The 26,721-nt window shown below is 36.5% G+C and overlaps 2 protein-coding genes across 8 annotated transcripts in view; one reads left to right on the forward strand and one right to left on the reverse strand.

Annotated features, from left to right (window-relative positions):
• Positions 1 to 26,721, reverse strand: part of LOC145660520 (serologically defined colon cancer antigen 8 homolog) — a 540,216-nt gene that overhangs the window by 445,738 nt on the left and 67,757 nt on the right. The window lies entirely within an intron of this gene.
• LOC145660518 (uncharacterized) overlaps positions 1 to 26,721 on the forward strand; it is a 443,921-nt gene that overhangs the window by 265,006 nt on the left and 152,194 nt on the right. The window contains exon 1 of one of the 7 annotated variants that reach the window (XM_081725689.1): positions 1,558 to 1,990. The exons of the other annotated variants lie outside the window; for them this stretch is intronic. Within the exon in view, the coding sequence (XP_081581815.1) occupies positions 1,789 to 1,990 (202 nt within the window). The 5' untranslated portion in view covers positions 1,558 to 1,788. Of the gene's footprint in view, positions 1 to 1,557; positions 1,991 to 26,721 lie in introns of those variants that run through there. 7 annotated transcript variants of the gene reach the window in all.

Consider the following 26,721-nt stretch of genomic DNA (forward strand, 5'->3'; position numbering starts at 1 on the left):
TATATATATATATATATATATATATATATATATTAATGGAAGAACAATATTCATGATATTGGCATACCTTATTATTATTTTTTAAGCAAGTGAGTTTATTTCGTTTCACATTGTGAAATTACGATAGACTTGTAAATTATAGAAGTCTATTATTCTAATAGAAGGGATAAGTCTTTCAGTTTCAATAGAGAAATGAGAGGGAAAGATGAAACTTACACTTGGAATGCTGAATCTATATCAGAATACACAGTTTCTCATTATCTCGTGCCGTTTCTACTCTGCGAAAACCAAGTAATAAAATAAATTTTATTTTAAAAAAGCGTGTCGTGATATCTTTAGAATTTGCGCACTACAAAATTCGTTAAATGAAGATTTAATGATGCATCATCCATCATTGACTATTCCTTTAGTCTTTTTCTTTTTTTTTAACCACGTGACTTGTTGCTCAGAAAATTAAGTAATATTTTCCTAAAATGCGTCTAGGTAAAATCACAAATTGATTATTTAGTAATTTCGCATTTTATGTATCAAATATTATTCACTCACAATAGTGCAGGAAATGCATCAATTTGTATTCTATATGGAACTATTTTATGTGATATTTTGTTGATTTTTTAACTGTTAACGTGTCTGTAGATAGTAATTTCAGTATAAGAACGAGATCAATTGTGAGTTCCAAATCAGACCCGTCCATGGCGTGTTCGAGTTTCGCTGAGAACATCAATGTTATTGTCCTTTCACCATTCAGTATCACAGTGCATTTCGCATTGTCTTTTCTAGCCTAAAGGGCATGACTATGGCACAACAAAAATTACGAAAATAGTGTATTCATCGGGTTTACGTATCTGTACAAAATTGTCAGAACTCTAGTTGGTATGAAAGTGCATAAAATTTAAGTTGCATTATTGGACTCGAACAGACAGAAAGGTAAACTAATAGAAGTATTGTGAAAATATAAAACAGTACAATACGAGTTCGATATCACTCCATTGTGTTTCCACCAGAGGCAAACACAGGACCCATTTCATAGAAAGCATGCATGTGATAGCAACGCTACTGAGTTGGCCAAATATAAAATAATCCGATTAATGTTTCAATGATATTGCTTGGCACTAAGATCGTTTTCTTTTAGTCCTAATCAACTAAAACACTGTAAATGCTAAAAACACAACGAATTGTACGATTCTAATATTACCTCTTTGATAAATTATTTGAATTATGAAATACAGTATTTTCTCAAAGCATCTCTGCATATTTTCTTAATTTCACCTGTGCAAAGTAGCTGTGTTGTTGAAGACAAACTATCTTATTTATGTAGATACCTTTAAATTTCGTGTTATACATTAAGTTTACTAACAAATAGTTGCTTTGTATAAAATATGCATGCATGCCAGGAGATATTAAAGAGGACCAGCTGCCTGACCGGTTGTACTTCTGAACAAATGCACCTATCACCCAACCACAAGCTGTATATGTGAGTGTGAGCCGCCGCCTGCCATCTGGTGGAGGGAGCCGCACGCAAAGTGGCTGTCTGAGAGTTTCATTCAGAGCTGAGTCGCTTCCGTCCGCTTACCAAGGGGAATGTATCCTAGGTGACAAGATCGTGAGAAACGCTGCACAATTTTGCCACATGTAGCAGACGCAAAACTTGCGTATTCTTGATGAATATAAGTGAATAGTGCATTGCAGTCATTTTTTTTATTTTTTTTCTTTTAAATGAACATTAGTGTGTGAGTGTTTTTAATGCGAAATTTCGTGGTTCTGACTATAGTGTAGTGTTGATATACGATGGAGTGCCAAGTTATCTCTGTTGTGGGGAAGGACCAAGATGTGGAAACTGTAAGTCCATCGGAAGAGACTAAAGTGGAAACAAACAATACATCCGCTGTATCCCTGCTTCAGAAACACGCGCTTCCAACATTGAAAAATGTGCTCGCTTTCGGTAATTATCATCTCAAGCAACAGAAATCAATTCTTTGTTCGAAGTTTGGTGAGTATTTTAATATAATATATAAATATTTTTACACACTAATCGCTGACTACTCTTACGAAATATAATTTTAGTTTTTCCATACGTATTGGACTAGGCTCAGAGGCGGCTTTAGGACTTTAATTTTGAGTAGGCCCGCTCCCTCGCTTATGGATACATATACACATTTGATTGATTAATTGCAGTAGGAAATTACTTTTACAGTAATGGTTGATGTTATTTGTTAAATAACTATCTACTATTAATGTAAATAGTGGAAAATATATTTACTCTTTATTGTATCTTTTAGCGTGTATACATATTTCAAAATTTGGGGGTAGACCCGTGCCTACCCACCAAAGCCGCCGCTGATTAAACTAATACGTTTTCGTTAATATGGAAACTATCGGTAAAATTGAGAATATCTCTGAAGTAGGAGTAATTAATAGCAATTATAGGTGAAGAATAAGCTAAATTTTAAATTAACCAAAATGTAAATAAGAATAGAGAATGAGAAAATACATCCAGATAAAATGAAGAGTTTCAGTTTTAAACAATGAGATCTTCAAAATGGGAGTATGAAGAGGATGAGTAAAAATAGCTAGGTAAGACGAATAACCATTTGATAAAGTACTGAAATAAATAATGGGTGGAAAGCTAATATTACAGATCACTAAAAAGGGAAAATGACATTTCTTGAGACATTGTTGAAGATAAATTGTAGTGCTCATTTGTGGCCAAGTGACTGACGTGCGTGCTGTCACTGGGCGTGGTTCAAGGTTCAATCTCCGGTTGGGGTACTTTCTCTGTAGGCGAACCCGAATAGTAGTTTAGTTCTTTCTTTAAGCAGGAGGTCTCATCACATACGTATATCCTCAATGCTGAAAAGGAATTATCCAATCAATGAATCAATTACGTATGGGAACATAGGAGAAAGAGAGATAAGATTGGATCTGACAGTCGATAGTAAAGAGGATAATTCTTATTAAGATAAAGAGATTAGCGGGAGACTGTAGTGTATGATTAATTTGCAACGTTACCTGCCAGTGATGGCAAAACATGTTATGATCTTAACCGAGTGTTTATCCAGTCTTCTTAATTTCAGGGAGGGGGAATCTAAAATTCTAGGTGGTGACCATATTCATCACCTTTAGCTTTCCTAGCAGGGGTTAAAGTGAATCTGAAAAGGTATTCTAACGCATGATATTACAGTGTTTTCCATACCTTATCTTTGCTCATTATTTGTTTTAGGAAGTGGGGAGACGCCATAGACATTTTTGGAAGTAGGGTAACGACGTTCTCTCGCGTTGCCCCTCACTTTTACCCCCCTGGTTATAGGATAAAACAACGTATATATATGGTTCGTAAAGTCCTGGCGGCAGAACGCATAGCAATTGAAGAGTCTGGCGTCTTGCTCTTTATGATGTTAGTATTTCTGCATTTATTTGCCAGTAGTTTTGATTTTTATATTTTTAAGTGGATTAAAAACAAATTATAATGATCTCATTTAAACTTAAAAACTTTCAATTCGCGTTGAAACTCAAATATATTTAATTCCGTTGAATTACTAGTAGTGCCTGCTGTATCTATGCTATATGTGTCTGTGGCCTTAGAGTTAGCAAATTTTGTTGCTCTCAGATTAATAATTAAACGCGCTGCACAAATACTCAAATGCAGTATTTGAAGCAATCTTGACCGACTAATTATTTTAGCATGCCGATAGGAAAGAAAGATCCATGTTTCAGTATCGAACCATTTGAAATGAGGGCTAGAATTTCAGCGTTGGGCATAATTACTGTGTTCTAGTTGTACTTTTTGTACCAATAACCACAAGGCCGAAACCTGCGTATTTATATGATTTACATTGTTGGGGTGTCTGTTTCTCAGAACTGGCACTTAGCTCAGAAAAGAATTTTTCGACCCACAATGCTGCTCAAAAGTTTTCGAACATCCCGGATTTGAGTGAGTGTCTACTTTTAACTGTTATTTTGACACGAGAAATTTTCCGCCGTGTGTCATAGGTATTTCTGTCTAAAATATAAAATTTTGTGAGAGTTAGGTTGGATTTGAGATATACTGCTGATGATATTTCTAATTATAAATCATAAAATGGACACACAAAGAGGCAATTTGTAATACATAGGGCCTATTATATAGTATAAACGAAAGTGTGGAAGGTGAGATAACATAACAGTTTTGTTTGAAAGATGTAGTGACAGGAATTCGAAAGAAAAACAAGTGGTACATGTTTTTGTAGTTCTTTATACCGTGTTGATATGTTAACGTTTTCAAATGCAAAAAATACCATATTTTGAAAAGGTTTAGTGTGGTTTCGGATGACCAAGTTTTGCCCGTTGCAATAGCTACGAGATAACTACACTGCCGGAAAATAAAATTGCAGCACCCTGTAAAACATGAGGAAGATTTATGTGCTTCCAATATTGGGTTCTTTGGTAATAGTGAAGTAGGTGATTATCTGTGTAACAGTTTCGGCCAACAGATGGCAGCGCCACAGAGGGACATTTGCGCCAACTATGCCGTCTGTGTTGTGAATTAGCAGAGGCCGAAGATCAGCAGGTGCATGAAAGTGACTCACACAGTAAACACAAGCAAGACAACATGCCACAACAACGCAATAATGCTCCATACAGTCAAATGAGTGAGTTCAAACGGGGTCGTATTGTGGACCCTAGAGAGGCTGGTTGGTCCTTTCGTCGAAGCGGCAACCACGTTGGCCGTGATGCATCTATGGTGCAGCGATGAATAGCAACCGATTCCCATACCCGCAGAGAAGGTTCTGGATGTCCTCGTAGCGAGGACGTGCGCCAAAATCGGCGTATTGTGAGAGCGGCATTGGCAGACCGCACAGCAACCACGTCCAACATTCGAGCAAATGTGGCCCCTGAGGTTTCCACACGCACTATTGGGAACAAATTACTAGTGATAAGACTTTGGACATACACACCAATTGCCTGTCTGCCACTGATGTCACATCATCGCCGTACACGGTTGGCCTGGTGTCAGCAAAATAGCACCTGGAGGAGGGAATAGCGTTCCGTTGTATTCAGCGATGAAAGCCAGCTCTCTCTCTATGCAAGTTATGGTAGACTGCAAATGCGATGTCGACCTGGAGAACTTCTGCTCCCACAGCGCGTGCTTGCAAGACACAGTGGATGCACCCCAGGTGTTATGGTGTGGGGCGTGATCAGCTACAACTCTCGCTTACCTTTAACGTTGTGAATGGGACATTGACGAGCACCTCTTACGTGCAGCAGGTGGTAGAACCGGTTTTACTGCCTTTCTTGAGACAGGAGGGTTTTGTACTCTTTTAGCAAGACAATGCCCGGCCACATACTGCATACTGCCCGTGCAAGAGAACGTGTTCTGCAAGATGTGTCCCGACTTCCCTAGTCAGCACGCTCCCCAGATTTGAATCCTATCGAACATGTATGGGACATGGGTCGACAACTGACAGCTTCTCCATGTCCACTACACTGTTGCTAATTTGCGCGACCAGATTGAGCAGGCAGAATGTACCGCAAGACTGTATCAATAATCTCTATGATCGAATGCATGCAAGAATCTGTGCCTGTATTGTAGTGTACCGTTCACAAAACAACGTACTGGAGGAGCTAATATTGTAATCATCTCATATTCGTACCATGTACAGTATATGGAATAAATGTGGTTCAGATTGGAAAACAATTTCATGGTGTTACAATTTTATTTTCCGGTAAAGTGCCGTCATAAACAGTTTTCAGAATATGGTACAGATTTCAACAGCGAATATAAAGAACTGCAAACATGTAAAACTTGCTTTCTTTCAAATTTGTGTCACTATTGACCCAGTACATCTACGTATCTTTTAAACAAAACTATACTTTCGCTGCTGTTACTCCCGGCCTGGCCCAACCCACTTGTTTACCCTCGCTGACCTAGAAGCACGTGCAATTAATGCTACGTTGCAATTTAACACACATCCCGGAACTTCCCCAATCAGTTCCAGCTGTACGTCGTGTGCTTAGTGTCTTGACATTGCAACAGCCTAGTGTTTTCAAAATCAGTAACCAACGACAAGCGCGCTCTCCAACACTGTATTCTTCTTGAGATGGTAGTGCTACGTAATTGGAGGACTGTTCATACAACGGCACGACTATATGACCTCACCTTCTACACTTTCGTTTGTACTATGCAATATACAATAAAATTGTCTTTCTGAGTGTCTGTTTTAAGAATTATTATTAAATATATCATTTGCAGCCTATCTCAGATCCTGATCCAAGTCTCGTCGAATTTTATGCTTTAGATAGGAGTATCTCTGACACGCGGTGGAAAATTTCTCGTGCCAAAAATAGTAAGTCCTCAATACATACTCATTCAAATCCGGAATGTTCAAAAACTTTTGAGTTGTAGTATAAATGTGTAGTTTTCGATTTTTTTTTTCATGAGCATCTACCTAGTTCTTTTACAGTGTTTGAGCATTTTTAGTCAAAATCATAACTGCAGTCATTTATTTCATCATTTATTTGTATTTATCATCCATAAAACATAAATTAAAGATTCCTATGTCTAAAAAATGTTAATAATAATAATAATAATCATAAAGTTATTTATGAATTTTGCATTTTCTTTATTAAACCCACCCACTCAATTCACCTTCGTTATTTGCACTTTTGTAGGTCATTGTACATACAGTATATAGGATTTGCTCTAAACATTTGAAGTTCAAGAATATATAACGTAAAGTTCCGAACACCTATCTACCTTCTCACAACATTGTTGTTTTTGTCTGGTCATTATTTATATTCGAAGCACATGTGTCAGACATGATGTGAAAAGGAATTATTACATGTTGGTGTGAATATGATAATTATGTGAAGTAAGAGTAGGAATTTTCCGGTGATGTACCCATTGTCTGCCCTGAACTTCTTACCGGATTTGTAAGAATTCCAATTCGGTATTTTGTTTCTTTTCATAAAGAAACAAGGATATGTAATTAATGTACAAAACATTAAATTAGCTATTAGAACAATCTCACAACCATAAAAATGTAAATGTCCTCTGTTTGAACGTGTTATTTGTTGTTTTGTATTTGCTGTTTATTTTTAACATCATTATCGGCCAATTTTGCGTGAAGAAAATGTGAAAGAAAACAAAAGAAATCGTGTTTTAGTTTATTACTGTGTAAACCTGATATAATAGAATGTCAAATAATCAAAATAGGGATATATCTCCACAATACCTGTATCTTTCTCCGCAACAGTAATTATCTTTTGCGATATTCACGAAACTACTAGTAGATACATGATTACATTAGCATATCAACCTTTTATGTTTTATTTTACTTCAGGTAAATTTGTTACTTAAATATGCGGATGACTTCGTTGTAAGTGATATATTTTGAACACCCCAAGATATCGGTTATGAAGTGAACAAGGTACAATATGTATAATGCAAAATTGACTTTTAAGTGTTAACAAATTAGAAGTTAGCATACATTAAAGCCGCTATGCAGACAACGAAAGTAGTGGGAAATTATGAGCAAAGAAAAGAAATCACAAGTTTAGGAGAAAGGAATGGACAATGAGAGGGACTAGGCAATTTCAGCAACCATAATTCATTAGTAATGGAGAACACTTGGTTTACCCAGCACAAGAGAAGAGGATGTGTATGGAAGTCCTAAATGGATGGCCGGAGATATCAAATAGAAAGATATTAGATTAATTTACAGAACGCGAAGACCATCTCTGCGCAAAGGTTTTCTCAAATCATAAACTTATACTGGCCGAAATAGATATCCAATTGAAAATGTACCTGCAAGGAAAGTAGGGTACGCGAAGTTGGATAAAGTTCTGTCGTGCGTATATGATTATCGCAGACGCCTTCGGTGCTGGAGATCCGGTCTAAAGAGGTTCGAATCCCACGTTAACCTGTAGGTCAATATCTCCTATAGCTTCATGCTGAACAAGACGCTAAACTCCAAATGACTCAAACAATCATGAAATTATATATTGAAAAGTTCAAAATGAAAAAATAAAAATTAGCTTTATTCAGAAATTCGAATAACGTGCAAGCGGTGATAAATGCAAGTACTAACACACGATACTAGCATATTAAACTTTGTTTGCGGTACCTTTAATATGCACTCTGACGCACGCAGACAGCGGTCAGAAATGTACGGGTTACAAAACAAATGAATAAAGAAGGGAAAGGAATGGTGGTAAACATAATCATACAGAGGAAGACATGTCCAAGTAGGTTAAACCTATGAAGGGAATAGAAAGTCAGTTGAAAGAGAAGTTCAACAAGAATATTGCTTCTCAAGTGTTATTTAATGGCAGTAAAAAACAAGAATGAGATGCTCTGGTGCTAGGGGTCTCGGGTTCAAACCCTGCTCCCGCCAAGTAAACTTTGTGGTGGACAAACACCGTGTGCGTGGGTTTTCTCGGGGTTCTCCCGTTTCCTCCCACTTTCTTCATTCCACCATTTCATTCATTACTCATTATCACCGTCTCCTTTAGCCTAACCGGCATAACCGTGGGACGTAAAACTCAAAATTTCATTTCATTTCAAGAATGAGATGGTAGTCAGCAGTCGGTGCAAAGTCCTAAGAAGGTGGGAGAAACATGTTAAGGTCTTCTTTGAGAGTAGAAATAGACTGCTAGCCTACATGTTGAAGAGGAAAATGCAGTAAGCGAGGATGATAAGTAATTTACGATATTTTGGAAAAATATGGGTCGAGGTAGAAAACTATAAGAATTAAATTCATTAAGAATATGATGGAAAGGAAAGAAAGAATTGTTCTGACACTATAATTAAATATATGAAACGGTAGAGTGGCCAGATTTCTTGAAGATGATAGTGGTAAGATAGATATGGAAACTAAGAAGTATTAGTTCTATATCACATGCAACAAAATTTAATTTCGAGTACTGAACAGGTTACTATGTGGAAGAAAAGATGGTGAAGTTGAGAAGAAATAGTTTAGAATTAAAGAGTAGTAAGAGTATATGATATGCTATTGACTTAAGAGTAGTTGGTGAAATGTTGATAGCAGAAGTGAAGAAGTGTAAGCTGTGTGTCTTAACCAAGAAAGACACTTTTGACTGTGTAAACTTGGAATTGTTGATAAAAGATCCAAAAAAGTTTGAATTCGAATAAGACTAAAATTAATAAGAAACGTACATATGAATTAATGAGTAAGTGTTAGAATATGAGAAGATAAGAGGGAGTTCAACTGGAAGAGAAATTCAATAAGAATGTTTTCTCTCACTAGTATTACGTAATGTCTATCTGAAATAGATATTAAAGAAATACGGTCTCTCTCTCGGTAGAATGTAAAAAAGATTAGGCGCATGCGGTTTGCAGAGCTTTAAACGACTGTACTCAAGTACGTATGAGCTGTCACAAGTCATGGGAAGAGACGAAGAAACACGAACATATGGCGTTCGAGAGGGAAGAAGAAAACGATACATCGTCAGCACCATTTATTCGACAGTGTACAGAACGTAATGACAATGAGAGTAAACCTAGTCTGTTAAAGTGTTACGTTCAAAATGGTAACCGTCCGCTGCGATACGGGCATCGATTCACCCGCGCAAAGATAGTTTCACAGCATAGTATCGCATGTGAAATGGCCGTACAGGCTCCAGTAATGCGTTATTGCACATCGTCTGCTGGTGTTGGCACATCCCGGTAGACAATGTTCTTCAGTTTCCCCACACAAAGAAAGTTTAACGGCTTCAAATCTGGAGACAAGCCGGCCATTTGACAGTCCTCCCCGTCCTATCCACCGATTGGGAAACATATTATTTCAAACACGCTATAATACGTCATGCACTATGAGATGGGCATCCATCATGTTGATACACTTTTTCCTCCATGTCTGAAATTGTATGTCTTACAATAGTGTTGGCAGTTCATTTTCTAGGAAGTATATGTATCCATCAGCATTGTGTTTCCCATGTGTGAAAAAAGGCTCAGGAGATCTTCACCCATTATTCCACACCAGACGTTAACACACTATGGGCGCTGGCGTTTCACTTGGCGAAACCAATCTGGATTTGTTACAGACCAATAGTGCATGTTCCTTAGGTTAACGTTTTTGTGGTTGGTAAATGTTTCCTCGTCGGTGAACAGGATACGCAACAAATCTGGAGTGTCGTGTTGTAAAACCGAACACGGTTCACAAAATCATTCCCATGCAGTTCCTGATGGATGAAGATGTGGATGAAACGTATGTGTATCCAGAATGCATATTAGACTTCTCTGACTCATACCAACGTCCCTATGGGCCGCGGTGGCTCAGTGGTAGAGCGTTCACCTCTGGTGCTTGGGGTCCCGCGTGCGATCCCAGCCCCCGCCAAGTGAACTTTGTGGTGGACAAACACCGTTTGCGTAGGTTTTCTCGGGGTTCTCCCGTTTCCTCCAACTTTCTTCATTCCACCATTTCATTCATTACTCATCATCACCGTCTCCTTTAGCCTAACCGGCATAACCGTGGGACGTAAAACTCAAAGATTTCATTTTATTTTTTACCAACGTCCCTAGCAATATCACGGGAGGTAATGTGTGGATTCACAGCTCCGGCTAGTACATTTATTGCAATCACCTCTCCTGTAATTGACTTGTTACGCACATGATGTCGCGGTGTTAATTTCGGGTGTTCCTTAATTTTAAGAAGAGCTTACCAAAAAGAAGTCACAATAGCTACCATCTATCCGGGTATCTCTCTGTACGTGCACACGCCAGGCTTCTGAGGCATTCTTCCAGCTTTCTCCATAGATCTGGATCATGTCAGCTTTTTCTGCGTTTGTAAATACCATCGTCTTCATTCTTATCACTACGATTGCCCACTATGAACTAGCACGATTTCGTGGATCGGCAATCCCAATTAACTCCGCGTCAAGGAGTGCTCTGTCAGACACCTCAAACGGCATACGTACCAAAGTACTTGCGGTCAAGTGGGCCAGTTGTCTTTTTGTTTACAACCATTCCCTTGGCCATATCTCCATTACTATGTACAGTAGAAACATGAGATCAACGGCGCTGTATTTCTCCGTGTATGCCCATATTTTTATCTATCGTTCGATTACAAAAAAATCACTTCGTTCCTGATGCCTCATTTATCGATATTTTCCCTACCACACCATACCTCCGTTTAACGAGCCTCATTTGATATTTTTGTTTACCGCAAACCAAATATTGCTAGCGTTTTTCGTTTCTTCGGTATTTCAAATGGTACTTTTAGATGCCTAACGCTGTATATATTCTTCGGGATTTCTGAGATGACGAAATGCTCTATTGACTTACAAAAATTCCTACATCTTCTATTGTAATACTTCAGTGTAAAATTACTTTGACAATTGTATCTGTAAGTTTATTTTTAAGAAAGAAGCGAAAAACAACGTATTCATCGCACTTTAGTTTCATTTGAAAGTTCCCATCGAAGTTTTGCAAACAATTAGTAGAAGTATCTGTGTAGTAGAACTATTTTTTTTTTTTTTTTTTTTAGGTAATGGTGAAATTGTGCATAATTTAATATTGTTCATGCATCACTAACATAATACATATGTATTGTCAGATTTTTCATGTAATATTTTAATCCGTTTTTCTTGCTGCCAGATCATTCGTGGCTAAGCGGTTAGTGTATGCGCATTTGGCACAGAAGACCCAGGTTCGATTCGCGATGGGAGACCTCATGTTGTTCGGATTCTACGTTAAGCTGTAGGTCCGTGTCTAATATAGGCCTGTTGCTTAAAGGAACTCTAAACTGAAAAAAAAAGAAAAAGAAATCAAATCTTGCTATCCACTTCGTTTATTTAAGTTTGACATTTAACTCTGTTTGATGTATCTGAGTATTTTACATTAATTTCACTTACTGAGCTTCTCAAGTACTAGTTTTTGTGGCTGTTCTAAGTTAATTGATCTTTCACATTGAGATTTATGACGCCATGAAGAATGTCTACTTTTCTTATGGACGTATTTTGATAATGGAGCATTACTTTGCTTTAAATGTCTTTCTGTTGATTCTGCTTTTTATGTCAAGAATGTAAACGCATAAAATTTTTGTCGCAAGAACCGTTTCAAAGAATTTTAACATATCCATAAGTAACTCGTAAAAGTTCTTTCGTTTTTTTCTCTCTCTTTTCGTGCTGCACTACATTACACGGTCTATTTATTAGATAGTAATCTAGTTTCCATTAAACTATTAAGATTTATCGTTTACAATAATATTTTTGCGGTAGTTTATATAGCTGTCAGTTAACATTTTCACTTTTTTTCAATAAAGAGATCGAAAAATAAATACATTTCTTTGATTCTGTATTTGATTCGTTCTCAGAACAGTCTCTCAAAATAGCACTGTTAAAATTCGAATCATTCGTTATTCGAAAAATGGATTCTTCGAATATTCTTTATTCGAATAATTAAACAATTATTCGGACCACGAATAATTATCGGAATATTGAAAATGGATATTCGGATATTATAATAACAAATATTTGATAATATTAACCACACTGATCTCAATTAACCAAGGTAACGGAATATTGTATCATACAAAATTTATTCGGAAAAGTTATCGGAATAACGTACAAGTCAGTTATTTTTCTGTTGAAACTAGTGTTTATTTTTCAAGTGTCTTCGTTGGTACTAATACACTTGTTCTAATGATGTTTTAGAGCCTTTGCAATCGCGAAAATCAGATTTCTCCAGGCCAGTTAGATTTTGCTCTGCTAATTCTTTTCGTTTTGCGTCTACAGAAAAAAACCGCCAGGTACTTTTTTTTTTTTTGTCTTCGGAAAGCAGTGGAAGTCGGACCGAACAAAATCTGGTGCATAAACCGAATGGGACAGCAAAATATAACATAACTAATTGATTACTGTCATTACGACGACATCTGCACTAGGAAGAGCATTATCATGTTGAAAACCATTTTTTTTTCATCACAAACTGACCTCTTTTCCCGTTAACTTTTTCCTGTAGTTGGTTCGAAAGCTTTGCATAATATACAGGAATGATCTTTTAACCAAATATAATATAGTCAATGTGAAGTATACTTTTTGCATACCAAAATTGAGTTCCATCAAAATTTGGTATAGCAGCAGCTATTTTAGGATATATGGTCTTTTGTTTCACGAAAAAAAAATATTTTAAAAAAATGAATTGGAACATGCAAAAAACTTAAGCTTTTTCACAATACCCTTAAATATCTATTTCAATATCTTCAAAATCACTGAATTATAACACGTTTTGGGTACGGAACAAAAATAATTTCGCCAAAAAAAATTTTTAGAAACAATCTATTATTTCTTTTTTTCTTTGGGCAATTATTATAGAAAATTTTAAAAATCTAAAAGATTAATTTCTAGAACATTAAACATCTTTCTTCCGAAAAATTAGGCATAACAGGAATAGGCCAAACAGAAATTCCTGTTTTGACTTACGACGAGATAAGAGATAATGGTATAGATTCCTGGCATAGTTGAAGGCGAAATGGGAAGACGCTGCTTCGATATCAATAAAATATGGTTCAAAATCAATGTAACCTGTCTTAACCAGTAACCTTAATAGCTTTTTATAGTATCATATGATTCCTGTAAACAGGTGTTTCATTGTAATTTACATAGGATGGTTACGATTTTAAAATAATAATTACCAGCTAATTCATACAAATCAACGACAAAGGAATTAATTTTACAAAGAAACAATGGAAAGTAAATCTTAAAACATTTGTTGTTGGGCTAGCTAAATACTTTTTACGAGGTAGTATTAAAAGTTTCGAGACTAGGTCTGTTACACTTCAACAGATTGCAGCGCAAGGCTGTACACACTGATACAGACAGCACCGACCTTTATAAGTAAACCAAGAGAGATCGTCCTGTTTACATTGAGAGCTGTGAAGCTGGTGCTATTCTGACCGCGTGCCTTACCATGTCTGTGATTTCATCATGGACAACTAGTTAGAACAATTAGCAAACGTGAAATTCTGTGTGAAACTTTGGAAACTGGAGAAATCCACTACAGAGACGCTTGACATCGGCAAATAAACACAATGCTGCAGTGAGTTGTTTAAGGTGTTCTGAGTATCAGCACGCTTCAGGAGCGGAAGAAAATCATTGGAGGATGACGAGACATAAGGATGACCTTTAACAAGCACAACACCAGAAAATGTCGAAACCATTTGGCAACTTGTGCATGAGGATCGTCGGAGAGCAATCCACAACATTGCTGTCGTTGTCGGTGTGTCATAAGGAAATGCAGGCAATCTCCGCGTGTGATTTAAACATGTGCCGTGTTGCTCCCAAGTTCGTTCTCAGTCTGCTGACCAAGGAACAGAAAAAAACACCGCGTCGAAGTCTGCCAAGAAGTCCGTCAGTGTGCCGTGGATACCTGTCCTTCGTGTCGAAGATTTACCGGTGACGAAACTTGGGTGTACGGACACGACCGTGAGACAAAGTAACAGTCTTCACAGTGAAAGAGCCCATCATCTCCACGACTGAAAAAGGCGAGGCAGGTCCGCAACTTGACAAGTGCGTGTTCATCGTCTTTTTCACATTCGTGGCATTGTGCATCACGAATTTGTCTCCAGGGTCCAGACTGTCAATAGCAAGTTCTACTGCCAGGTTTTAAGGTGTCTGACAGAGGACACTCGGCGAAAGCAACCGAATCTGTAGTGCACGAAAAATTGGCTGCTTCACGACGACAATGCATCCTGTCATCGTCTTCTTCTCACGTGAGATTCTCACAGGAAAAAGATGATTGCACTTTCACACCTACTCTACTCGCCAGATTTGGCTTCTGCATAGTATACTTCGTTATCTTCCCGAAGATGAAGATCAGCTTAAAGGTCGCACTTTGGACACCATTGCGGAGATCCAGCGCGAATCGCAAAAGGTGCTTCACACGCTTCGAAAAGACTTCCAGCACATTTCAGCAGTTGCAGAACCGCTGGGAGCGCTGTATTGCTAGGTGCCAATTTGGGTGATAGTATGTAAACGTAGATAAAGTACTTATATATATAAACAGAACTAATCTCGAAACTTTTTAATAGCACCTCGCATGCTGTCTGTCCTATAACAGAACAGTATCTTAAAGAAGATATTTTAAAATCCTAAGATATACATGTATTTTGTAAAATTAGGTTTCTCTGTCAAGAAGAACTTCCATTACTTAAAAAGACAGCTATAAATCTTGAAGCAGCATTCTGTGTTCCAAATAGAATAAAAGAAGATGAAAAAGAAAGCTCCGTTAAGAGTCAAAGGCTTTGCGTGTCGTCTCTTAAGAAACATTTCATGGGGTTTGTTTGGTTTTTTGGAATCTGGACGAAATCAACCGTGCTTGATCGATACTGTTTCGGGTCACGTGGAGAAAAAAGTAGTTTTCAGTTTCGGGTTTGACGGGATTCGAAGGAAATCGAATGAAAGGGAAAGGCTTTATGTAAAAATAGGTTTCTTTGATAGCGTGCTGGCTACTTTTATTATTATGTTTTTACTTTATATACAGATTTTATTCTTTAAATAAATCTGTTTGGATTACACATTAGTATATCAGCAGACTCGAATCACAGAATAGAAAGTTATTAAATAATTTGTTTTGAAGCCTTTTGTTGATAAGGGCCAGGTTCAATTTTCCGTAGGAGTATATGTGAGTTATGTTAAGCTGTAGATTCATGTCATATGACCGTTATGCCGAAAAGTGGTACTTTACAACAAATTAAATTGATGAACTCATTCGTTGCCAACCGGTCATTGTACGCGCCTTTGACGTGGGAGACCCGGGTTCGATTCCCGGTGGGAACTTATGTTCAGTTCCACGTTAATCACTAGGTTCCGTCTCATATAGCCTTGCTGCTGAAAGGAACGTTCAGCTCAAAATCAACTCAACAAATTAAATTAAGAGTTAATCTAAATGCAATATATTTCAATTGTTCTGTATTTTTTTCACAGCAAGTATTATGGTACTTAAATAAACATTTTAAAACCTTCCAGTTTCATTGTAGTATCACGTAATAAATAAATTATTACTTAATAGTGCATAAAGTTTCTTTTATTAACAAATCAAAATGGACAATTAAAATAATATTTTTTTAGTGCGAATATTTGGTACGTGGAAGGTAAGAGAATAGTCAAAGCACCCAAAAGTAAGAATAACCTGAGGCCAAGGTTGAGTAAACTTAAAAATAAACTTTCCCACAACAAGCTATAACATAACATCTAGCTAACCTCAATATGTGCATCTGTGATCTGATCTATTGTTTGAAAAAAAAAAAAAAAGTGGTGACGTTCTGGTGGCCAAATACACGGATTTTCCGAAACTAAACAAAAGAAACAAAAATAGCATTTATATTTGTATACATAACAATAATATTTATCAAAAAACTTTAATTGGACTATCTAATATTCAAAAATATAGTGCTAACTAATTGTAACAAACAAAAACAATGGTGCATATAAAAAGTAAAACTTCCAAAGCAAATCAATCATTCATTCAGAATCAATAGTTCATTCGGCTTTCACCATTTCAAATTCACTTCGTTCCGTTCAGAGCTTCAACATGAAGTCTCTGAGTAGCTGTCGTCAGGACATCAAGTATAAACTCAAAAAAAGGGTAACTAATGTATGGTATTGTATGACAGGTTAAAATTATCTATTAGCAATTTACACGTTTTATAATAATTATATGCTTCTTTCTTTTCATATTTTATTTGTGTATTTAACCTGTGTGTAATTGTTTCTTTTATTCTAAATATTAATTAATTACATTATGCATTCTTATTATTATTTTTATTCAATCTCTCTTATTCTACTATTTGTCACATCTAAATAAAATGTAATGGATCCTTTGGGTAATGGTCTCAACTCAACAGGAAATACACCATAACTATAATCCCACTATACTACCCATTCCATTATTGTAGTATACTAAGACACTTTACCTATTACACTGTTCTAAATCAATTTTATATTTATTATTTTCTTTATATATGTTACTAGTTATTTATATAGTCACTTCGTACACACAGAATTTTATTATAAGTGTTTTCATTAACATAGTACTATGATTTAAGATAAAATCGGATTCACTGTAGAGATGTCCTTCCAACCAAAGCAAGAACTGAAAATTTCTCGACAACTTGTTTGTCGTTCTACAATGAATGCTGAATATAATTTTGTCATATTTTTCTTACTTTGCTTTTAAAAAGAAATCGTTTTGGCAATGTTCTTAAGAAATATAGATAAGAATCGTCCAAATTCGTTCCCTCTTTGTATAAGCCCAGTTTGGTCTCAGAGTAACACTATTGCGTAATTTCATTTTGACAGTTTAATAATGTCAATTTTACAACAATAAATGTGTCATGTGCAAAAACGAAGAAACCTAACTTGATAGATGCGAATTTAATGATTTTATCGTAGAATTTATATTGTAAGTAGCCTTTAAACATTTACGTTGAAAGTTTGTTAATTACGGGATAATATTCTAAGGTACAAATTATATTTTTTGCGATTCTTAATCTTGTCAATTGCCTTTATCAGGTACTTTAAGAGAGAGAAACAAAGGTAGCGGCTGATAACTGCAGTTATGGATTATTGATTACCAATATTGAATATAATCCGCTTACATCCTTACCTAATCGGATGAAACGCGAAATGCATTTGGGATGCTTTATTTTGTTGTAATACGTATAATTATCGATAACATTATCTGTGCCATCTTTGCACTGTAGTTAATAATGATCGTATTAACGTGAGGAAGGGGAATAAAATTTGCGAGTCATAAGACATGAATATGTTACATAGACTTCTAAAGATTTTGGTAGTAAAATTTAAAATTGAGTAGTAAAATTAAAATATTGCTCGCTTCTTAGTGTGTACTTGGACATTGGTTATGCGTAAACTATCAGTTTATTTTAATACAGCAATAAATTTATAAGAAAAACTATCAAAATTAGAAGCTTAGAAATAAATACCTGTATGTTTGGTTCAAGAAGAAATAAACTTGTATTAAAATAATGTATTATATCGTATATACAGTATTGTGTATTTGCATGTACATGTTGTTCATGAGATTAAACAAAATGTTTCTCCATTTTAATTAATCGAAAATTCGTAAGGATTCCTTTGGGTCTTTGTTTTCTATTTTTTATGTATACAAATTTTTACTATTTAACTAATGATTAATAGTACCTAATTATAAATAGATCTTAGTACTTGATTTTAAATTCATTAATTGACTGTAATTAAACACTATGTTAATGAATCTTAAAAGATCTTAACTCAAACGCGAAAGTAATCTCGAACCCGTGAGTAAATAATAATAATAATAATAATAATAATAATAATAATAATAATAATAATAATAATAATAATAATAATAATATAAAATTAAGATATCTAAGGATGAGAATATATAGTTTGAACGATGATGGATTATTAACAAGATATAATACTTAAAATATTTATCTAAAACTTATATATATTATGCTTACGTTTTGTCTAATCTTTGAACTGCTCTGATCATTAGTATCTGATAACATTATTGTGTGCGTTAAGTTATTTGAAGATCGTTATCAACTTTACAGTTGTATTTTTAGATTTGTATATATATTGAAATACTCATATTATGTTCTTTTATATTCTTAGAAGATAAGAGCTTAATCCCAATCAGTTTGATTATATTCTGGATTGGCTAGGAATTCAGCTAGAAATAGGAAGACTTATTTCGATATATATATATATATATATATATATATATATATATATATATATATATATATATATATATATTAGTGCTGTTGAATTTTTGTGACATTTGCGGTTTTCGGTTTTTGAGAAAACCGGTTTTCTGAAAACCGAAAACCGCAAATGCGGTTTTCAAAACCGAAACCGCAAATGCGGTTTTCAAAACCGAAACCGCAAATGCGGTTTTTAAAACCGAAACCGCAAATGCGGTTTTCAAAACCGAAACCGCACATGCGGTTTTCAAAACCGAAACCGCACATGCGGTTTTCAAAACCGAAACCGCAAAAGCGGTTTTCAAAACCGAAACCGCAAATGCGGTTTTCAAAACCGAAACCGCAAATGCGGTTTTCAAAACTGAAACGGCAAAAGCTCTTTTCGAAAGCGAAAGCCCCCCGAAACCGTGTTTGCGGTTTTATAAGGGATTGCCCTTTTCAAAGCAGAAACAATGTTTGCTGTTTTTAATTACACCTTGTGAAAGCATCTATCGATCGAGACAAATGAATTGATTTATATGTGTGTTTTAACTTTTTTTTTTGCTCCAAGGCTATTATGGTAATATGTGCAGCACAGTGCGAAAGGGATAGTTCGATGGTTGTACAAGTCACAGTTAAATTAGGGTTGCCATATTTTAAAATCAGAAAAGTGAGGGTTCTAAACCGTAAGTATTGATGTGAACTTCCGTGTTACAAATACTGACCTGCGATCCTTAGTACTTTTTTTTTTTTTAGTTATTTCTTTGATGACACTTCCAATGTACTTTTCGGCTGCAGGGAAGCAAACTGGATCCCACCTGATTTTCATATATGTTGTAAATTAGACCACAAGGAACACGAATCTGAAGGAATTTTGACATTTCGAATGTCGGAACTCGAGATATTCGAACATAAATTGACCATGGAAGCAAACTGGACTCTACCTGATTTTTATATATTTGGTAAATTAGACCACAAGAAACACGAATATGAAGGAATTTTGACATTTCAAATGTCGGAACTCGAGATATTCGAACATAAATTGACCATGGAAGCAAACTGGACTCTACCTGATTTTTATATATTTTGTAAAGTAGACCACAAGGTACACGTATCTGAAGGAATTTTGACATTCCGAATTTCGGAACTCGAGATATTCGAACATAAAGTGAACACGGAAGCAAACTAGACCCCAATTGATTTTTATATATTTTGTAAACTAAACCACGAGGAACACGAATCTGAACGAATTTTGACATTCTGACTTCCCGAACTCGAGATACTAGAACTTATACAGTAGTTTTATGTAATATGTAAAAAAGTAACGAAGAAAGTTTTGTCGCTTTTTGACCTATGACTTAGAGCATCGATATATCACCTAAGACGTACCTGGAAGAACAAAAACAGTACCCATCAGTATCAATGACCTTCTGCCAACGTTCGGGATGGGCATGGATTCCTTCGCGGTAGAACTTGGTTTGCCGTGAAGCGAAGAAGGTATCAAGTGCATTTAGCACCTCTACTACGGAGTTGAACTGGAGTCCTCTAAAGTGAGTGTCCAAGGAAACGAACAGGTGATAACAGGACGGTACAATGTCCGGACAGTATGGCGCATGCAATAGTGTTTCCCATCCAAAGCGTAGGATGGTGTCCCGGCTCATTCTAGCTATGTGGGGTATAGCGTTGTTCCGTAACGGGGGAACCCCATAGCGATTGAGAAGTGTTGGCTCCAGGGTTTTGAGTTTTTCTTGAACACGGCTCAACTGCTGACAGTAGACAGTTGCATTGATGTTCTGCTCTGACCACCCGGTAGCAGTTCCCGATGCACGATGTCGTGAGCAGTCCACCAAACACACAGGAGGACTTTCTGCTGCATTGCTGATTTCAGGTGTTTTGGAACCAGTTCATGGGATATTAACCAATGATGACGACGCCGTGGAGCTTCGTACAGGACCCACTTCTCAACACATGTCAACATCCTGTCCAGAAATGGCTCCTTCCTCAGACGAGACAGCAAAGAATCACAGGTGTCTGCATGCGTAGCCTTCTGGCCCGGAGACAAATCAGTGCTTCCCAAATTGATAGAGGTGCTGGCGAATGGTTTCTCCACTAACATTGAATGTTAGCCCCAGTTCCTCACATGTCTGTCCACAGTTCGGCTCAACTGCTACCTGAAGATCCTCATTTTGTACATGTGTTGGTCTTCCGGCACGTGTGGTGCGTCTTTCGTGAGTGTTTCGTCACCGTTCTTAAACTTGTTAAACCACCCTTGCACTGTCTGCGTAATCACGACACCTTCACGAAAGGCCTGAGGTATCTTCCGCTCTGCTGCAGTGGTGTTCGATCCAAGTTTGAACTCGTATAGCATACACGCCCTTATGACGCTCTGTGGAGGTTCCATATTCACTCAGTCCTTACACAAATTCACGTTGTAACTGAACTGCCACAACTAGGTAGAATATTGGATATACCCACACCAACAACTGACCTTCGCCTTATATCCATTCGCATTCAACTCACGGTATGAAGGTCAATTGAACACAGACCTCCACAAAAAGCGACATAACTTTCTTGGTTACCTTTATATATCTCACAGGACATAATATGTTTCGTATAGAGAATATTGTGTTTTTTCATATAGATAGATAGCGTCTATATTAAACTTTAAGTTTTAATATCTCGGGTTCCGAAACTCGGAATGTCAAATTTCCTTCAGATTCGTGTTCCTTGTGGTCTAATTTACAAACTATATAAAAATCAGGGGAGGTCCAATTTGCTTCCCTGCATCCTACTTTTCAAACGAAACAGTTTTCCAGAGTGTACATTTTGCTTCAAACTGAGTTCTGCCCTGGCTAAGAAACGTAAATTCGCTTCTATAAGAGTCTTGAAAGTTACACTTGAAATTGTCGTTCGGCATTCTTGTAGCTTATGAAGGCATGATTAATTCAAGTATGTTTGTCACAACATCTACAAACGAATATTCATTCGTATAGAACTTCCAATACATTACATTAAAAACACATGAACTACACAAAGAAAACCATTGTGCATTAGAGCAGATCTCTTATTAGCAAATGATTCTGCACACGCGCACTGCTCAGATAGCCCAGAGCCTGAGCCTGAGCCCGAGCGAGAGTCCAAATTTAACTCAATCGCGATTGAGATTGTCAGAGGTGTAACGGTTTACGTTGAATGTACCATACCAACTAAGTCCTCTTAGATTTTTCTCCAATCCCAAAAAGCGGGTGGTTTTTCGTGATTAAGATGTGTTTAAGCGGGGGACGAATATAGAACCTGAAAATCGGGTGGTACCCGCTAAAATGGGGTAATAAGCCAACACTAAGCTCAATAGAAATGAGGTATATCCCTATACACATGCAACTCATGAAATTCAATTTGAAATATCATCCACTTAGACAGACATCTTTTATATTATTATTACTCTTTCCTCTTGTTTTTAAAAATAGTACTGCCACTCTTTCTTTTGTTAACAAAAAGGCACCACCTAGCTTTCTTAATAAAAAAGAAAAAAAGAAAATCTCTATCTCAATACACAATTTTATTGTTGATTTGTTGCCACTCCGATAAATGTGAATGTTGTGGTTTTGCATGTGTTGACTGGCTTCTTATCGCAAGTCCCAGACACCTGCAGTAGTTTATACGTGAAGGAAACACCGATCATATTTTATTCTATCTTTTTACTTCCCAATAACGATAGCCGTGCCTCTTTGAGAAATTGCAACTTATTTTTTTATTCTGCCAATTGTAAAAGTATATTCACCAAGAATTTTCCCACACTTTAAGACATTTTAAGAAAACATATCTTTTTTTCCTTCTGCAAATTTTGATCATTTTTTCCCTACGCCGAGGGAAATTTCCCTCCATCTGGCAACTGTGAGCCGGAGTGGGGACAGATTCTTTGCTGTTTTCTCGTCGTTACTTGATATTAGTGCTGTCGTATTTTTGTGACATTTGCGGTTTTCAAAACCGAAACCGCAAAAGCGGTTTTCAAAACCGAAACCGCAAAAGCGGTTTTTGAAACCGAAACCGCAATTGCGGTTTTCAAAACCGAAACCGCAAAAGCGGTTTTCAAAACCGAAACCGCAAAAGCGGTTTTCAAAACCGAAACCGCAAATGCGGTTTTCAAAACCGAAACCGCAAAAGCGGTTTTCAAAACCGACATTTCGGTTTTATGAAATTTCACTCTTTTCAAAAACCGGTTTTCGGTTTTTTCAAAAACCGATTTCGACAGCACTAATATATATATATATCAAAACTAATATAGTAGAAACATTTAAAAGTGTTAAATTTAATTCGATTGTAGGAGGCACGTTGGTTCAGTGGTAGAGCATTCACCTTCATTCTGGGGGTCCATGGTTCGACCCCACGCCATGTGAGTTTATAGTGGACAACGTCATGTCCGTGGGTTTTCTAATGGTTCTTCCGTTTCGTTCTACATTGTGAATCCGCCGTTTCATTAGTATACACGGCATAAGACGTGGGACGTAAAACTACAGTTTTCAGTTTCAGTTTTCTACTCAAGATTGTATGATGATTTTTTTTCTAACATTATAGATTAAACATATTTGTAGAGGCGAATCTTAAAGTGTCTGGTGAAATTTCGAGGATAAATAATGAGATCTGTTTAAGAGTTACATTGAGTGAAAAGTTGTGGTTCACCTAATGAACTTAACAACGGAAGTGTAAGAAAGAACTTCGTAGTAAGCGAAAAAGAAGAAAACAAGTTTCTTTTCTTTTGTGAAAAGAGGTTAAGTTTATAAGTAATGTGAGATTGTACAAAAAAGAAAAGAGGATTTTGTAGCTCTTGTTAGAAAAAAATACTTTATCCCCATTAATTTTACGGTTCTTGTTGTTGATGTGCGAAAGAGGAAGTTGTCCTTTTAGACATTTTTTCAACTTGATAGTAATATATATATATATATATATATATATATATATATATATATATATATATATATATATATAAACCGTTATCAATGTACTGCTGGATTAAAGCCTCTCTAACTTTCCTCCACAAAATCCATCTTATGCAGTTCTTTTCCACGTTACTCCACATTATTGCTTCTTGGTTCCGAGAGACCACTTTGCACGACTCATATATGGAGGTTTGGTAGGTAGATCCCTGTCTCTCTTTGTTTCCTGTGAAGGTTTGATTTTATCCACTAATCAGCAATTATTTTTTCGTATGTCCTGCTCACTGTGTTTTTATGCCTTCATTTTCATGATAATATTCGTCATTCCTGTCATCTTTTTGATCCGTGTGATTCTTCCCTATCTTTACGGATGACTCCAGGCATACATCTTTCATTGTTTCATTCTGTAGTCTGCAGACGACGAATGTCTTATTTTGCGTATCTGATCTATGTCAAAACCAGCAGAACACATTCATTGAAAAATTTTAACCGATTTTAACGTACAAAAATGTAAAAAAAAAAAAAAAAAAAGTTAATTATCTAGAGAATCAAATCATTTCAGCAACGCCTAATGAAACAAACTTATCTTACAGTATACGGCAACCAGATAATCAACAAAGTAAGATGGGTTGCATATAAAGGAGATTAACACCTTTTTGAGGCCAGCTTTCTCTAAATTATTTCACATTTGTGATGCATGTTTAGGCCATTGGCGATGTCATGACTGCTTACATGTTGGTCGTGTTTGACATATGCCAGGATATCGTCCACTTTTGCTGTTTGGTCTTCCACTACGAGAAGCATCTTGTACATCATCAAATCTCACTTTTCAAACTTCTTTTGAAGGTGAGAAATTCAAACTTCTTTTGAACTTGAAGACTAGAAAAAAGTCCACTGGGCTGCGGCTGCGGCAACGTGGCAACGCCAATTCTAGCCAGCAATGACGTCACAACGATCGTGGTGTGACTCTGCATGTTATCGTGATGGAGCTTCCAGTATTGGCAATCTCCAGTCGAACCCGATTGACTCTGCCTCGTAGACATTTCAAGACTTCCACGTAGTAAGCCGCGTTGACAATTTTTCCTTGAAGGAGAAATTCTTTGTGTACCACTTATTTTGTCATAAAAGACAATGAGCATTGTCTTGACGCTTTGATATCCTTGCCATTTTCGGGCGCGGGGACTCCTTGATGTGCCACCCCGAACTTTGGCACTTTCAAGATCGTATTGGAACATCTATGTTTCGTCGCCTATTACGTTATCCGAATAGTCTGGTTCACTTTCCACTTGCTTCAACATTTGACGGGAAATGTCAAGTCATTTTTCCTTTTGTTCGTCATTCAACACTTCTGACACCAAGTTTCGCAAATCTGGCATATATTCAGATTTTCACTAACATTTCATGTACCATTGTTTTGGGTCGATCCAGTTTTTCGCCTATCATTCTCGCACTCAAACGACGGTCTTCTTCCAAGAGTTCATTCACTTTGACGAAATGGTTGCCTACACGACTTGTTCAGTGCCAAGAGTGTTAGCATGGAGAATTCAAAAATAGACTGGGAAACGTGGAGGACAACAAACGCTCTGAACGCCCTTGGACAAGGCTTGGTCCTGGTAGATTTCCTTAATCAGGGTAACGATTTCAATTTTCTTGAGTAAATGTATATTGTTGTGATGGGCGACTTGAGATGCTCACAACCTTAGGCTGACCTTTCTCAGTGTCCCAGTCCAAGTTGGATTAACATATCTCTTCATGAACGCCAAACAATAAATATATAGTAAAGAATGCCTCAGTTTTGTTAGGTTTTGTGTTTTGCATCTTTATGAAACAGAGAGGTTATGAAAGAACCTACTATTAATATGTATTCTGAACAAAGACTGAAATTTGAATCAGGTACAATTGATGGGTACGCTGCGCAGAACATCATCCTAGATCAGTCTTCACAGTATAGACTGTTTACACTAGTACTATTAAAGTTCGATATTCTAATAAAATTCATTATTCGAGAAAATGAATAATATTCAAACAACTACTCGAGTAACGAATACTTATTCCAATAATTGTTCGAATATTGTAAACGAATATTTGGATATTCGATTTTTAAAATTTTTATTTATTTTTATTATTATTATTTTTACAAAAGTAGTTTCCACCATATTATTTCGCCTTCAAAAGCATTACAGAACCATGCCACTGGTTACGGTTAGGATGTCTCATAGTTCTCAGGGCCGTGCCGTGGAAAATCAGCGCCCGGGGCGGGAGTATACGACAGCGCCCGCGTACATATGAGTATGAGGTCGACAGAGCAGCCACGAAGCGCCGCTATGGTTGGCGCGAAGCGTAAAATAAACTGCTTTTCCTTGATTTTGAGCACTTTTTATTTATTACTTTTTCCTTCTATTTTATATATGTGCACATGCATTTTCATAACATGAGTAACATTTTTCCTCTCTCTCTTCTTTTTTCCTTCCAAATTTTGCGCCACCTTACTTCGGCGCCCGTGGCCGTCGCACCGCTTGCCCCGCCTCTTCTCCACTACATTGTACTGATAGTTCTTGACCTTTCATTGCTCCAGAAGTATTATAAGTCCAGAGTTGCAATGAATATTGTTTAAAAGTGTAATCATGAGCCTTTGATAGGTGAATAATGTTACTTTTATTATATTTCTTTGATACATGTGTGATTCGAACTGGCAAATGTTAAAGAAAAAGTCAATTGAATCAGCCGGACCAAGATTCGTTTACTTCGTTATATATATATATATATATATATATATATATATATATATATATATATATATATATATATATATATATATATATTAGATTTCTGTGTGTTGGGAGGCCTTCTTTTAGCAACGAATGAAGGAATTTAATTACTTTCACTGTCATGAACTTAGTTAAGCTATATTACACATTTCAAGAAAGAGTATTGTAGCAACATAATTCTCTCTCATCTAATATGAAAATCAAAAAACGGAAACTTTGCTTACAAGAGTTTTTGCGTGAAAACTGCTTCCATTGTTTTGATCCATTCTAGTGCTAATTATACCCACGAACACCTCTGCATTATGCTTCACACATTGTTTTACTCAGAATTCCAGT

The sequence above is a fragment of the Thermobia domestica genome, chromosome 9 (assembly GCF_964235325.1).
Source record: "Thermobia domestica chromosome 9, izTheDome1.hap1.1, whole genome shotgun sequence".
Lineage (NCBI taxonomy): Eukaryota > Metazoa > Arthropoda > Insecta > Zygentoma > Lepismatidae > Thermobia > Thermobia domestica.